This window comes from Sciurus carolinensis, chromosome 8, assembly GCF_902686445.1.
Source record: "Sciurus carolinensis chromosome 8, mSciCar1.2, whole genome shotgun sequence".
Classification (NCBI taxonomy): domain Eukaryota; kingdom Metazoa; phylum Chordata; class Mammalia; order Rodentia; family Sciuridae; genus Sciurus; species Sciurus carolinensis.
In genome coordinates, this window is record NC_062220.1 from 2,570,986 (window position 1) to 2,587,980 (window position 16,995).

General features: G+C 49.6%; 1 protein-coding gene across 3 annotated transcripts in view; it reads right to left on the minus strand.

Moving 5' to 3' along the window:
• Positions 1–4,766: 4,766 nt before the first annotated feature.
• Rbm33 (RNA binding motif protein 33) overlaps positions 4,767–16,995 on the minus strand; it is a 103,529-nt gene continuing 91,300 nt past the window's right edge. For 2 of the 3 annotated variants that reach the window (XM_047560384.1, XM_047560383.1), the window contains 4 exons: positions 13,649–13,858; positions 11,432–11,620; positions 7,786–7,874; positions 4,767–7,473 (listed from right to left, as the gene is read on the minus strand). In XM_047560384.1, coding sequence (XP_047416340.1) covers positions 7,425–7,473; positions 7,786–7,874; positions 11,432–11,620; positions 13,649–13,858 — 537 coding nt within the window. In that variant the 3' untranslated portion in view covers positions 4,767–7,424. The remainder of the gene's footprint in view (positions 7,474–7,785; positions 7,875–11,431; positions 11,621–13,648; positions 13,859–16,995) is intronic. The other variant, XM_047560385.1, reaches the window with a different exon arrangement.

Genomic DNA, 16,995 nt, shown 5'->3' on the forward strand with positions numbered 1-16,995 from the left:
GGGGCCCTCTGGCCTAGGGCTCCAGCAACAAGACTAGCAGCCATCCACAGTCCCCCATAGCAAAGAACCCGGACGCAGGTAGTCCATGCCTGGGACCTGCGGAAGGCGGGCACGCAGGACTGTGAGGTCATGAGGCGTTCACCTGGCTTTCAGAGGCAGGCCTGGGAGGCCCGGCAGTGTGCCGGGTGAGTCCTTGTAAGCAGCCGGTCAGGACAAAGCGCACAGCTGCGAGGATGAAGCTGCAATGGAGGCCCCAGAGAGGAGGCAACGTGGGCTCCTGTTGGGAGACAGCCCGGAGGCCCACGGCCCAGCCAGCAGTGCAGCCAGAGTGCAGAGGCCACACGTGGAGATCTGGGCTTAGCGTTCGCCCCGCTCACTTTCAGTTTGCTTTGGTGCGATCTGTCCTCATTTTTTATCCCCTCCTTTTAGAAGAGGAATGTCTACCTTGTCCCTATCCCACCACTCTTGGAAATATATTTTTTGATTTTACAGGGGTTCACAGCCAAGTTTGCCTCAAGTCTGAGGAGACTTTGGGATAATGCTGGGCCATTTGGACTTTAGGAACACTGGGGGACGGACATGAGCCCTTGGAGGAGGGGCAGAATGCTCTGGTTTGGATTTGGAAAGTCTCCTAAGGCCCACGTGTTAAAGGTATGGCCCCCAGATGGCATTATTGGAGGATATGAGACCTCTAAGAGGTAGGGCTTAGTGGGAGGTCCTGAGGTCACTGGGGTGTGCCCTCAAGGGACGGGGAAAGAGCACAATTCAGTAGAGCACGGCCCTTTCAAGACAAGTCAGGCAAGGTGCCACCTGAAACCCAGGGCAGAAACCAGCTAGGGCCTAGGGGAGCCTGGCCTGCAGGGTGCAGGGTGCAGGGTGCAGGCCGCAGGGTGCAGGGCGCAATCGCTCCTCCAGTGCTGCCCCGAGCAGTGTCTCCTGGAAACAGCTGTTTTACTTTAAAAACACTTTATTTAAAACTAGGTCGTAAGTTACGAGCGATTGACAGCAACATGAAAAGACGTAAGTTACATTAAGTGGCAAGTGGGTACTGTGACTACAACTGCTCAAGTAAGCCTACGGGCAACACAAGCAGGAACGGCGGACAGCACAGGGCGCCACGGGTGACTGGGTGTCTCTATTTTCAGTCTTCTTCTTTACAGTGTTAGAACATAATATTTGTAAATGCTCTGAAAATTTTAAAGAGGCTCTAACTACCTCCCCAACAAAACACAGCACACTTGATGCTGGCGGGTCCCCTGGGAGTCAGGCAGTGGTACAGTGCAGACAAGACGAGGGGTCACCTGGAGTTCCCTTGGGCCGGCTCCCCAGGTGCCTGTCTCAAAGCCTCAGGCTGCACTGGGGCAGGGGCGGCTGGGGTGTTGGAGTGGCCCTGGGACAAGACACCACCCTGGTCCTCTCATGGGGACGTCAGCAGTGCACCCGGGCACGACCTGAGACAAAACAGAGGCTACAGAACCAGAGTGGAAATTGCGAGATTTTATTGACAAGGCTTTCAAATTACAACACAGTTCAAACACATCTTTCAGTATGAAATCACACAAATGATACAACAATACATTTTCTTTTCACCTAAGTCACTACTATTCTTCACACATTTCCTGAAAAAGTTCCCACAGTGGTTAATGCAAAGTGAAAATGGGGTAAAACAGCCACGTCCCCTTGCACAGAAGTGGGTGGAGTGCGTTAGGAAACATGGAATGCATCGAACCCGGGCAAGCATGCCAGCCATCTCCTGGCGTCGCAACGTCACTGCGCTCCCAACACACACAGCTCCACACTCCACCTGCGAGCTGCACCGGCACAGCAGGGGGCGCACACATTACGTCAGGAGGGCCACAGTCACAGGGGCAGTAACAACGGCCACATGGCCCATGGCTTCCACGTGAACGTGAGGCGCGCTACCACTAACACTGACCCATGCCCGGGGCCTGCAAGGTAGAGGGCGAGACAAAGGGGTGGTTAGTGACATGGTCAGTGCACGCTGCGGTGCTGCTCCTGCGGTCGCCACACGCCTACAGAGCCAAACTGCAAAATAACAGAATCAAACGTTATTCTCTCCAATCAAAGACCTGGAGGAATAGATCACAAGAAGAGACCTGTCAAAGCAAAGGTTTAGAGAGTCACGTTTGAAGCAGTCCCCTCCTGCCAGAGCGGAGTCCTGCATGTGTGCACTGGAGAGAGGAGAGGGCACCTGGCCTGGGCACAAATGTGGAAGCCAGCGGAGGTGGAGGAGGGCGGTGGAGGGAGGACAGTGTGGCCACCAGGAGCCGGGGAGGTAGAAGCAGGGACAGATCTCAGATGGGAAGGGAGTGGCTGGCGTGAGATGCGGATGGGCTCAGTCAGGAAAGAGGCAGACGAGTGAGGAGGGGAGCCTGGGCCGGGCAGTAGGCCCCATCAGAGCAGTGGAGAGCAGACATGGCCACCAGGCAGAGGGCCAGCTCAGGAGAGGGAAGAAATCTGACTGTGCTCTGCTGCTGCCGCACCTGAAAGTGAAAACAGTGGGATTAAAGCCTGCATTAGAATCCTCACGAGGAAAAGCGCTCTGGATCCCATGCCTGTGAAAAGCAAAGCTGCGTTACAGAAACAAGAGGTTACCCGCTCTCTACCGCACGGCGACAGCATGTGCTGTGTGCGCGTTATCTGGGAACGTTATATATTCCAAGGAAACACTGCAGAATGCAGAATCTTTAAACGGACCTTTAAAAACCAGCTTCCACCATGTGTGCCCTTAAAACGAAAGGTAGTTTAGGACAGGATCATGTAGGAAAGGTCGAGGTCTGTTTTCTGGAGCACACCAAACTCACACACAGAACACATGAACCAGAGCCTGCCTGCGCGTCCACTCTGGGGGATGGAGCGTCTTTCTAAAGGACTGGATTTTTCTACAAACCTTTTAAAATTAGTCAAATGACAAGAAGCAAAATGCCCACACAAAGACCTCCTATGTTCTGGCTGGCTAGAAGGGGAGGGAAGGGATGGGCGCTGCAGATTTCTCACTTCCGGTGCCTGTGCTACCACCCGTCTGGCCCAAAAAGCTCCCTGCAGAGCACGCCGGGGAGAGCTGTGCAGAGCAGTCTCTGGGAGAGGCAGGTCGCAGTGTGCAAACTGACCACCCCTCCGGGTCGCACACCACCAGGAGGAGCTATACCTGGGATCCAATATGAATCATGGGTTTGTTCTGGTTCTAGTACTCAAAACCGTGGCTCATGTACCTAAGAAGTTAGGTATTTTAAATGATAAAAAATTAAACAGGTTGCAAAAAAACCTTACATAAAATCCTTAGGATTTAATATTAAATCAAGGCTAATTGCCTTTGGAGAGTTCATATTAAGAATGTCAAAGTAACACTTCATTCACAAATTTTAAAATAGATGAAAACATCAATCAATATGCTCGTTAACTACAGTAAAGTATCTAAAGCTTTCCCATAGCTGAGCGAAGCTTCTCGTGGCTTCCTTCCTTCCCCGAGAAGGGGTCTTGGTCCCTTTCTGTCCTACACCCCTCCCCTGGCTAACTCCCTGTGCAATACCTCACACACAATTTCTTAAAGGGCTAACGGAGCTTTTGTATTCTCTCCCACCCGTCTCCCTCCCAATCCGAATAAAAGCAGGGAGATGGGCTGCAGCTTACTGAAGGGGTCAAACTGGGCCTAGAAGTAAGCATGTGAAGCCAGCACTGGGCCTATAAGCAGGAGGGAGAGGAATAAAAGCTGACCCCCCCGAAGGGCCACACCAAAGCAGCAAGGCCAGAGCTGCCCAGCTGGGCCTGCAGAGACAGCGCTGTGGCGTGCTTCTCGACCACAGGGCATTGTCTCCAACGAGGGGACAAAGGAAGGCTGCCAAGAACCAAGGACAATCCAGAACAACACTCGGCCTCCCTGGACTAAGCCCTACCCTCACCCAGCATCAGTCCGATGGTCTGTGAGCACATGGAGCTTACCTTCCTGACACACCACAAGGAAACAGAAGCAAAACAAAGACACACAAAACAAAAGGCAAAAGAAAAAAAAAAAGTGACAGCTTCTTACACCCGTCCGTGGAGAAGGCCTAGGCCTAGTCTGTGATGCCCGTCCTGAAGAAGAGCCAGCCATGGCTGGGGAGGCCTGCCGCCCGTGGGGCCCTGCAGTCCACACCAAGGGCGGCTCCTCCCCTCCACAGAGTCCATCTGCCACCCACTCTGTCCCTTCCTTCCTCCCCGACCCTCCTAACTCCTCTGCCCGACTCCTAAAGCAGCAAAGCCTTCTGTCTGCAGCATTAGGCAGAATGCTGTTCAGAAAAAAGGCCCTGAGGTGCAGAATCTAGGCTCACCACACAGGAATGCTACAAAGCAAGCTTCAACTGCTGGTGCAGGACCTTTGCACATCACATTGGGACCCACCCAAGTTAAAGCAGGTGCTCCCACCCCACCCATCCACTCTTCCACTGGGCGTGGCGCAGACCTGCACAGGAAGCTGCCTGTCCAGGACAGGGACTCCTCAAAATGACTTTTGGAAAGACGAGATTCATCCTCAAGAATACCAGTATTTTAGGGATTTAACAAATGTGGCCAGGCCAAGGGCAATGCAAGGGTAAGATCAGGAAGCAGCTAAGTGAACTTACATTACAACACAAAATGAACAACGCGCAAGGAGAGAAGCGGCTGGGCTCCACTCCACCCAACTGGCTCACCTCGCAGGATGGACTGGTACTCACTGCCCTCCAGCTCCTTGAGCTTGTGAACAAATAATACACAGGTGAGGGTAGATGTATTGACTTAACTACCATCTTTATAAAAATCGAATGTACACACAAACACATCACAAAATGAAGTGTCTCCATTGAACTCTGATAAGACAACACAAAAGAACTAACAAATAGCTAAGATGTTGCTGAGCGGAAAGCACTTCCAACAACGTTTTAATTTTAAAAGGTCCATATTTACACAGTATGCTAATGCTTTTGCATCTCATTTTAAATGCATGATAAAGAAAGAACAAAGATAATGGTTGCAGCAGATCTTCCACGAGGGTTCAGGCGCACGGTTTGACTTTGCTGCCAGAGTGCACCGAAAATGGAACGACACGACTCTCTAATTCTGCTTCTTTCCTCTTCTGTGGGTTCTTTCAAGGAAACTGAGCCTTCAGCACTGGCCTGCCCGGTACTGAGAGTGAGCTCTCGATGCTGTGTGTGGAGAGGCTGGCCTGTGCCTGGCTGTTCTAATGGGGCTGTGTGCAGGCCCGACTGACGCACGGTCTCTCAGGACACTGCGGGAAGAGAAAGCCTGCTCTCGTGCGCAGACAGTTACGGACACGCACGTGCCCCCAGGTACGCGCGTCACATTCGACAAAGCCACAAGCAGACCGTGGGGTGGCCCTGAGGCCTGTCTGCAGCGGTGGTGCCCGAAGAGGGCTTGTTCTCTCAACCCTAACCTCAGTGTTCCCATGCCTGCCCTGCAGAACATGAAGATGGGGCTTTAAAAGCAGAGAACTCAGACTGTTTGAGAAAGTGGCAAAAATCTATTAAACTCATGGTATTGGATCATAAGTCCTTGATGATGAAATAAAGCTTCCCAGGCCCCAGCGGGTCCTGAGTGCTCTGGATCTCTCTTCACTGGAGCTTACAGACTACCAAACTCATCACTCCAGCACAGTTCTCTGTGGACTGGGCCAGATACACTGCACTCCTACGGATGTGAACACCCTGTGTCTAACTGAACGTTAAACGGCAGTGAGTGTGCTGACCAGCTGACGGCACTCAAAGGAACTCGTGTGTAGACCCTGCTGTGGGCATGGTGGGGCTGGTGACAGTCCACCTGCCAAGCCATGAGGCTTCTGGACAGAGTTGGCATCACAGCCGCAGGGTTCTCTAGGATGACCCGCCTGCCGTACTTCCCTAGAACCCAAACAACCACCCACACTTCCCAGTGTTCCTCCTAGGCACAAGATGTCACCTTAGAATTAATGCTATGGGAAGACTCACAGGGCCTGGAGTAACATTCTCCAGTTCTTAACACTGGAAACTTAATTTGAACACGTCATGTAAAACTTCAGCTGTGTGAAACAGCTGCTACAAATCTGGTGCCCCTTCCCCTTAGCTCCTACAAGGCAACTCCAAAGAGCTTCAAGGCTCAGGCTGGTCCTCGCTGGGTTAAGCAGAGGCAGTAAGTGACAATAGGCTTCTATTTCCCTCAGCTCCACTAATAAACGTGACATGAAATCACAGGTGTAAAATAGAGGTGGAAGTCTTGAGTGTGCACTGGTGTCACCTGTGCAAACAATCCAGACTGCATACCCAATAGCGACATTCATGGGCAGAAGCACAATAAGGCACTTCTCAGTGTGCCCAGCAGGGACTCTGCTAGAGGCTGCTTTGGAGAGCGAGTCTCACCTGAGGAGTCATCAGAAAACTAGGAGACAACAGACACCCTTTATCTCAAGTGGCACAGCCTGTGAGATGGCCATCCCTCACACCACGCACCATGGAGAACAGCAAGCAGAGGAGACTCTCGGGTCCCTGAAGGACTGTGATACCCCTGCTCAAAAGATCTACAAAACAAAAAGCAATCAAAGCAGTGATAGTACACGACACCTAGCCAGGGAGATGGTGTGCCACCTGGGGCTGCATTCAGAAGGAGGAATACCGTGTCCACCCGCAACAGGCCTCAACCTCACAGGCAGAAGCTGGGCCAGAGGGCAGTCTGCAGGTCGCAGGACCTGCCCCACTCTGGGTCATGGGGCACCTGGTACCTGGCCAACACTGCACCTCGTCTGGGAAAGTGTGAACAGGTGGAAGCTCACCTGGGAACCAGGAACATGCAACTGGCACTTTTGAGATATTTACAAGAAGCAGAATTGTCACTCCCATTAGCACTACTCCCAACCACCCACTCACACCCTGCTCCCCATGATGTGCACGTGCCAATCAACAGGCACCCACATTTTAACCTACTCTCACCGGGGCCTGAGGCCGGAGGTGCCGCCAGAAGGCGTGGCTGAGAGCATCTTGTCTAGCCTGCACTGAAGATAGGTGCAACCATTATCAAATGTTCTTTGCTGTGAAGAATACTTAGGGTCTGTGACGTACGGTAAAGTTCTTTCCTGAATCTAAGTCACTGCTCGATCACACAGCAGGATCACAAAGAACCAGGTCTACATGCATCGAAAGCACTTGGAAACAAAAGAAAACGAGAACCGGAGTTCTTGTGGACAACAGAATCTGAAGCTATCTAACACCAAACTCCACTCGCCATGTCCCCTCAGTTCAGCTCTTCGGGAATCACCCTGGGGCTGGCTGGTGCTCCGGACAACAGTTAGCAGACTGCACACCGGAGAGCCCTAGGTCCTGGGACTCCTGCGCTGGCCGGCAGCCTCCCTGAAGAAACTCCAGTGTGTGTGCAGCGTTGAGGGCAGGCTCTCCCAGGAGCAGTCACTCCACGATCAGGGCCACGTTGATGTGGGACAAATCTATCATGTGCCTGTAGAAATGTAAAGAGGTAGTCAGCACCCAGCCTGCACTTCAGAATCAACTCACCAAGGTGGAAAAGTGAAGAACAGTGGCTCCTGATGAACAAAACCTCTTGTGAAAAACACAGGTTTACAGAAAAGACCTAAGATGAACAAGGGCACCCTCCACAAGACAGAAGGACATGCAGTCTCAGGAGAGGATGTGCAGCCTGTCCTCAGCTTGGTTTCTGGCAACACTGTCGCCACAAGCAGCACACACTCCACACCACAGGAAAAGGGCGCCCCTCCCCGCAGGCCAGGCAACTGCAGAACATGCAGGCTACCTGTGGAACTTCTGCTGAAATGCTAGCGCATGGGCTGGCTCCTTGAACTTCGCTATGGCTTTCCGCTGCTGAGGAAGCATCTGTAAACTCTGGAAGAAAGGGACAAACAGTGAACACCATAAGTCATGTGAAACACAAACACCTGCACGTCGCGAGCTGCAATACGGAACTGGAGTCGGGTGGACACTGAGTCGTGTACACAGGGTGATGGGTCCTGCTCACTCTCCAGCAATCTATCCAGACGATCCACTCCAAAGCAGGGCTCGCATAGTCCTGCAGTGCTTCCACCCTCAATGTCTGGTGTTCGGTCTTTCAGTTACTGGACCTGTGCAGGTACCCACGGACAGAGGCCCTTCCTCCTCACACCTTCTTGTCAGGTGACTCATGAGGGCCCTCACCAATCTCAAGAGCAGCAACCACACAGGGAAGGAAACTTGCTGAGTGAGGAGACCCCATGGCCTACAGTGGCAGACAGCCCTGGCTGAGGTTCCCATGTGGGAGGCTGGGTCACAGGCGGGGGAAACACTTGAGGAGTAGGTGCTCTGTGAGGGCCAGGTGCATGCTGGCCCTCCTCCACTCCCATGGCACCCCCAAGAAGTGAGAGCCCGGGAGCTATCTCAGTCGTAGACTGAGCAGACCTGGCCCTCGAGGGCGAAGCAGTGTGCCCAGAAGCTGCAGAGGAGGAGGTGGCAAGGATGGGATCTAGACCCAAGCCTCACTACAAAGCCCACACCGCTTCTGCTCTCGTTGACGGGATTCTGAGGGGCTGATGCAGTAGCACCGCATGAGCCGACAGACTGCTGAAGAAAGGGTGAGCTGACGTTGGCGAACACAACAGCCGTCACCACACAGCGGCTCACTGCAGCGCTGCGTCCTGCTGACTCCACTGAGCAGCACACACAAAGTGAATGCAAACTTCCTGCTTTAGAGGGGAAGCTACTTTGTCTTCACACCATGGACTTTCGTTTATCATAGGATAAGAAACTTTACTTTTCTTCCTAGCACAATTTTAGGCAAAACCCAACAAACAGGGAAACAAATATGTTTTAGCAAAGGGACATCATTAGTTACAATGAGCTCCCCTCCTGGTCCTATGGGTTAATGAACAGGTGAAGCTGGCTCTGACAGAAACCTGCCCCTCCCTCCTTAGGTTCTCAAGACTACCACATGGTTCTCAAGCTGACTGCCCCTTCCAGCAGCTGGAAGGCTGAGACACACTGGTCCTGACCCCACTCCTATCTTTTGGCTGTTATGTCATGTCAAGACTCCTGCTATCCTTCCTTGCTCTAGGAAAGGCTCTTGAGAACAGCACGAGGGAGTAAAATACTAGTCTAAAAGCAGCAGTGGCTCCACGTCATTGCCATGAGGAGGAAATCTCAGGCCCCCAGGTTTATAAAGCACAGTTAAGGTGCAGCCACAGAATTCATTATGACCAACAGCCCAAAGGAAGAGGGAGGGTCCCTACTGGGCAACACCACTGCTCATCATTACATGAGTGAACACCAGGTGGTGCCACATCTCAAAGCAGAGACAGACATTTCATTCCAGAACTTTTGGGATTAGAAAAACATCTTTGAAAACACACCAGAGGAAGATGCGTTCCCTTCTCAAACCAGGAAGGCCTGCGGAAGCGTCAACACCCACCTTCAGAGAGGCACCTAAAATCACCAAGGTGGTGAGGCCTCTCACACCTGTTCTCAGTATCATCAAGGGCTGGAAAAAGTCTGTTTGATCAGTTTCTTTGTAAATTAAGATACAGGTTTTTCTAAGAGTCCCACTTAACGATCTATAAACTCCCTCTCAAAACCACCCTCTTGGCCTAAGATGGAGAGGGACTGAGCACTCGACTTTCAGGGTGAGAGGAAAGGTCCTGCCCGAGCGCTTGACCTGGGGTCCTCAGGGATTCACAGGGTGGCACACATTAGATGGAAGTCGTGGCAAGTGTGGGAGCCTAGGCAACTTTCATCTTGTTTTCAGATCTTCCTCTCTAATTAGAGCAAGCCACCAGTCAACCACAGCATGTTTTGCTGGGATTCTATGGGGCACCTGTTAAACTTTGATACCATGACTTCTAATTCTTTCTAGAACTGGTTTAAAAAAAAAAAAAAAGAGGCAAGTGGAATAACAAAGATCACTCAGGAGCTATAATTCTCAAGTAAGACAGGTAAGACACAGGTTACGTGGGTTCATGGCTCCCTGCTCATTTTTCCCAGAGGAGCTTATGGACCTCACTCAATGCCATAAGCAGCAAACTGCACCTGTTGTTCAGACTTGGATCTTGGCAGCTAGATAGATTAGAATAACCACTTCTTAGCCAGGTGTAGTGGCACACCCCTGTAATCCCAGCAACTCAGGAGTCTGAGGCAGGAGGATTGCAACTTAGCAAGAACCTGTCTCAAAATAAAAAATTAAAAGGGCTGAGGATATAGCTTAGGGGTGGCTTAGGGGTAAAGTAACCTTAGGTTCATCCCCAAAATTGGAAAAAAAAGTCCCCAAAAACAAAACAAAAAAACCCAACGACAAAACCTGCACTTTAATGCATCTAAACTCATATGATGATCAATTGTGTAGAAATCACCCAGCTCTATGCCCCTGACGCCTGACAAAGGTATTCTGGACTGCACCACAAGGAAACCAGCTCTAGAAGTGGAACGCGAGGGTGGCTTCTCAGTACTAACTACAAACAGACACAGAGTTCAGCTACCTCTCTCGGAAGCCCACCATGAGGGGTGCCGTAACTGCCTACGTAACAGGCCCAGTTTTGGAAGGTTTTTATCTATTCCTGGTGTTTAGAACTCTCGACAGCAGATGGAGATCTGAAACATCATAAATTAATTACCTGTACCAGCCCTAGTTTGAGAATGTTTCCAAATTCACCCAGGAAGCAAGAGACTGCATAAGATCAAAGAAAACACTTCGCACTACACAGAAACCTAACATTTACTAACTGTCCCAACACTTCCACTAGTCGTTTCTAAGAGCTCTGCGTGGGGTGCAGGATGTGTGCAGAAGGCAGCGACTGGCCCTACGAGCAGCAGAGGCCAGGAACAGGACTGAAGGCCAGGTGCTCTTTTCACTCAGCACCTGCAGGGTCCAGACACTACAGAAAACAGGGGTTTCCTTGGAAAACCTGGTTTACAACAGACATGGAATTCTGTTCATTTCATGTTCATGCTTTTCATTTGTAGCCAGTTCAGCAGAGATTTTTTTAAGCATTAGAAGAAGCCAGTTTTAAAATTAAGAGATGAAAATACAGCCTAAATTACTGTCATGCTTGTTAAACTGAGCTCCACAGCTGTCAATGTGTGAGATGGTTTCAGGAAATTAAGGCTACCACTCTGAACAATTACTACAAATAAAGCAAGTGATTTGACAGAACAAACACCATGCAGGGTGTGTACATGTGTGGACTTCAGTACAACTCAAGGATTTCCAAGGAGAGTTTGTTTCCAGCTGCAATATTTATTTCTTAAAATTTATAGCTAAGAATCTGAACATTTCAAGTCTGAAATCAGTATTTACCTTTCTTCTCAAGTACGATTTTAACATGATGCGACCTGTACAATGGGCATGGTTATGCATCAAGACAGGATTTTGCCTAGGAGATGACAGGCTCTGGCGCCAATGCCACCCGTAGGCGACCCACCTGAATGGGCCCCACCGACATCAACAGGCTCTTCAGCTGGACATCAGTGGTAGATGAGGACAGCCCCTCCACGGACACCACACAGGGTTGCGGCTTGCATTCCACCACCCGCAGGTTCTGCTTATTCGGCATCAGGCGTCCCCGGCCCAGGGGACCTGCCACACCTCGGCCTCGTCCATGCATGATTGCCTGGCAACAAAGGAAACATTCTGACATGCAAGTGTGTGCTATTTTCATAGCTACCAAGATGTAGAAGGAGCAAGTAACTTAGAAACACCAAAGTACACTGTGTGCTGCAGGACTCTCTAGGGTTCTCTGTGCACTGTCCACATAGCACGTCTCTGAGCACTCCTGCACTGTTCCAAGGTGCAGCACTGCAGTTCAGAACCGAGCAGCTACCAGCTACCCATCTGCCCCAGAGCCTACACCTGTACCGCTTCAGTGGGGCCTGCTGTGACTGTGTTGGATCCACCAGAGTCACAAGATGCAGCATCAGGGACCCAACCTGGCCAAGATCTATACATGTGCCATCCCCCAGATGCAGAAGGCAAGTTCTGCAATCACCTGCAGAGCTTTTAAACACACACCCTCTCATGGGACTGGGAACCTGGCCCCCACAACGACCTACTGGCTGAAGGCAGGGCTCAGGAAGCACCATTTTTAAAAGTCACCCAGGACCCAGAACCACGGCTTGAGGAGCCTTTAAAGAGAGGAGATGGCTGACATTTTCAGCATTTTCTCCTCATTAGGAAATTTTAGAGACTGTGCCCGACTTCCAGCTCAGGACAGTTGTGGGTGCAGAAGTAAAACAGAATGAACAGTGCTAGGCTTTCCAAAAGTCCCATCCCAATTCTGCCTAGAGTTTGGGTATAGAAGGTCAAAAATGGCCTTTTAGTCAGCATAGGAAAAGAGAGGAAGGCAGGTGGAGATGAGAACTGTACCCAAGGACACGAACATATCCCATATGGAAGGCAAGCAAGTGCCCCAGCCTTATGTAGAAGTGGCAGGCACTCCTGTGAAATGAGCTTTGGAGAGGTGCAGGGGACAGCTCCAAACCACAATGGGAAACACGTCCAGAGCTGCACATGACACTGGTTGAGAACCAGCAGACTGTGAGTCCACTGACATGCCGAGGTGTCTGACCTAACAACAGGCATGGGCTGCCACCAACCCACACAATGCCCAAGGCAAGAGGCAAGAAGCACCACCGTCCTCATCAGAGGAGAGGAAAGGCGGGAGAGAGTGGAGCGTAGCGGGTAGGGCATGTGCCTGCTTCTAAGGTCTTTCTCATCACACAGGCAGGGCAGCATCTGAAAGGAAAATGTGGACTGGATGACCTTTAAAGATTACACAGCTTATCACTTAATTTGTCTGTGCATCTGTCTTCTAAGTTGGCTCCTATCTCATAAAGGAGGCATAAGATAGCACATACCAAAAAAAAAAAATTTGAACACTGTGCCCTAGCAGACCCTGGCCTTCTAGAAGAGACCCAAAGCAGGTGTCCTACACACTCCTGAGGACAGGTGGTGCTGGCAGCTGCTCCAGGAGGCACTCTGCAGTCAGCCACACTCAGAAGCTAGAGGGCTGCATCTCCCAGAAGCTGAGGAGGGCGCACTGTCAATACCATACATGTGCTGTGACAAGGTGGCCTCCCAAAGGGCTCTGTTGGGCACCCAGGCTTTCTACAGGACAGAAAGACTAGCTCAGACAGAAGAGTGCCCCATAGCTCCGTCACTTCCTCGGGTCACTCTGACCCTATGAACTGAGTGGTGATCATATGACCTAAAAACATGACCCTGGTTCTACATTTGGGATGCCTGGTGGTTAAGTGGATGGGGAAGAAGAGCACACTCGTGTGGAGCTGATGTCGTGTGCAGATGCACACATGCCCAACTCTTTCTGTAGTGCACAGCACAGACGCTCTCAGCACGTTCTTCAGAGGAGTGGGTGACAGCCAAGTTCTTGGTTGCAGGCAATTTACTGGAGTTGTGCCATCAATATATCAGGTGAGGCTGAGGCTCCAGTGAAACGTGCTATTTTTTCTAAGCCAAGGCTAAGGAGGTGATGGTCCATTTGCTAATAATCTGAGTACTACTGGGTGTCAGACACTGCACATCAAGAGAAACCACCCACTGTGGACTTTCTTTAACCAGTGGGACATCTAGTGTGAAGGAAGCAGGGCCCTCCCACTCCAGCCAGGGAGTGGAGCAGGCATACCTTCTTGGCCGGATGGATGCCTTGGATGCTTTTGATCCCTGGAGGAACAGCAGGGTGTAGGTGGGGTCCCATGGGCGGGTGCTGGGGCTGCTGAGGAACCCCCTTGGTCAGTGTCACCTTGCGGGTAGGCTGCTGTCTCACTTCTGGAGGCTGAGGAAGCCGCTGGGGCTGGCCCTCTGGGTGAAAAAATCCATCGCTTTCTCCTCCCTGCTGAAACCAACAAGGCAGCACATGGTTCAGTGTCCACCCAATAGGCCCCCAGGCACAGGGGGCCTGCAGCCAGGGCTCACAGCAAGACCCTTTCCAACAAACCTGAAACCCAACCAAACCTGCCCTTGTAGAGCCAGCATGGAGGTTGCTCACTGGACAGTGGTTAGGTCTTAGCAATACTTTTGAAATTGAAGACATTAAACTCCCTTTCATTACTTTATCCATTGAAGAGGCCTGTGGTTAAAATCAGTTCTGATTATTAAGTGACATACTGCTCAATTTAAAAAGTACTTTATATATGAACAGCATTTTTCATTTTCCAGCACATTCCTGCTAAAACCTGACAATATGCACACAGTAAATCCCTAGGAAGCCAGGTCAAGAAATAACCAGAGTGAATTAAAACAAAAATATAACATGGCAAAATATAGTGGATGCAACCAAAGCAGTTGCACCAAAACAGGAGGTGGGGAAAAAAAGATCTAAAATCTACAATCTGAGCTCTTGCGAGAAATTGGTCCCCACTCAAAAAAAGGAAAAAACAAAAGAACCAAGTGGAAGGAAATGATAACATCACAGCATAAAAGAATGACACAGTGAACAGAAAAATAAAGATATTTCTCTCTCAGGTCTCACAAGTTGCTTTCAGGTTAACAAACTGATACTCTATACTGACGAGAAAAAAGGACAGAGGACAAATGACCAAAAATCAGAAGCAAGGCAGAACCACCATGACAGAGCCTGCAGAAGTGAAAACATAGTACGAACAACTCTGCATCAACTCAGTCAGCACAGCACGGAGATGAATTCCACAAAACATGGAGGCACCCAACCGCTCCCACAGAAGGGCCTGAACAAACCTCTGAGACATCATGGTGATGAATCAGTGACTGCTCTTTCTAGGACAGATACAGGACCAAGCAGTGTCGCGAGTGGATTCTACAAAGTATTTAAGGAGGAAAGGCCCCCAAGCTCACCCCGTCTCCCTCAGAGAACAGAGGAGGAGATGGGTCTGAACTCAACACAAGTGCCATGGCATGACCACCACAAGCACATCTCCTGTAAACACGCACAGGAAGACCCTCTGCAGAGCACAAGCAACTCAATCCAGCAGCTCAGGACAAGCATCGCACCCCACGAACAAGCAAGACTTGCCCCAGGAACAAAGGTGGGCTTAACTAGTGCAACGTGCCATGTGCATGATGGACCTACGGCCTTCTGCTCTTGTACAGTTGTGGCGGACTGAAGAGAGTGGTCCCCCCAAGATTCTGTGACTGTAATGTGTATTACGATTGCTTGACATATGATGGTCTTACTAGGAGTCACTTCTTGCCCCCAATGAAAATGGGCAGGTCACTGGCTTTTAGGATATTTGGCCATATCCTCAGATTGAAAACTTTCAGCTTGGAAAATCTCTGGCATATACAGAACTAGAGACAACTGCACAGCCCTTTAAGCCGCAGACCTGGACATCAGGCACAAGTCATCAGCTGGCTTTCCATGCAAACAGCAGTACTGCGAGAGGAGGCCCTGGTTCAAGACAAGCTGTTGTGCCTGCCACGTTCCCAGGCGCTCCTCGGGGCCGTGCGCCATTCCACATTAGCTGCGGGTTGACGATGGAGGTGTGCCCAGGCTCCTCCCACACTGCTGACTGTCAAGGCTCCCTGAGGCTGAGCAGCAGAACTCTCCCCGTGCACTTGGAGCAAGCACCAAGATAGGACTCCACACGACCTCCTGGGAAGGTACTCACACCAACCTATTCTATAACTATCTTCAGAAGACTTGGAAAAAGGGATGAAACATCATTCAATTAAATAATTTCACTCAAACTACTATAATGCTGTGCTTTGAATTTTTCTAAAGAGGTGGTAAGCATTCAAGGCTTGAATATTAAAATAAGAAGATATTTCAACTTACAAGAAAAACTGAAAAACACAAAAGTCCAATTAAGAGACTAAATATTCTCTTTTAATTTAGTCCAATGAAAAGCTAATTCTGGGGGAAATAAATCTGAATTTCTGGGTTAACACCAGGAAATGGTCAATCTGTATTATATGTTACTAGATCATGTCCAGACCGTATTTTCAGACCCACACTCCCACAGACATAGGCAGAACTTGAGTGAGAACCAAGTCAAACTGAAGCTACCTATTTACTGACCGATCTTCTACAACCTATGCACACAGTGGCAGTCTTGAAAGTGGTCCTATACTTATTAGTACTTAGTTAAGCCAATGTTAACAAACCACTGACTCCCAATTATTCATCTTTGCAGCAATTTGTGACTCAAGGAATGCAAATCAGTGGTCATGAGGGGGCAGATTATGCTCTAGTCCTAAGGTGAGTTTCTCTAAGAAGCTTTCAACTCCTTCTGTGGCAGGGTGTGGGTGCAACTTTAACTATCTTCCACTTCCTCCAAAACAGAAGCAGGAAAAGGCCTTGGGCCCACCTTAGCCCAATCCAGAAACATTTGGTTGGTTTTTTTCCCAGAAGTCATTTTTTTAAATGAGTACAATTAAAATGTCTCTTCAGACTAGTGATTTTTAAAAATATCTAAGAGGCACTATCTGAATTAAGTGAGCTTAGGGAATACTTTTTATCAGCTTAATTATCACAAAAAATGAAGTTTGTAACCACCAACATAAGCAGGACAAATTTATTTATAAAAAATGGTTTAAATATATTGATAAAAATGCCTATTGATACTGTCAGGGCTTCTTGCAATTTGACAGATCAAATCTTATTTTCATTCCTAAACCCCATGAAGAAGTGATATCACGGACTTGCATTCACTAGCAAGCAAATTGATTAATCCCTCTCCACAGAAATCTCAACCCTTGATTATACCTATCAGACGTTAAGCAGCATTATTCTGGAGTGACAACACTTGACAAATTCCCCAACCATTTTTCTTAGCCTTTGTGGCCCTGCTAGCTTGTATTAACCCTGATGAAAAATTAATTTTCCTTATCTTCTTCTAAACCCCAAAATCCAAATCCGCCAAACTGGCAACTCTTTCTGTAAAGGTTTTATGAAAACCTCTAAAAGATTAATTGCATGTCTTCAGGTGACATTAAATTAATTTCCGTACTCCTGACAGACACTTGATACTCCGTGCTGAGAGGACAGATAACATT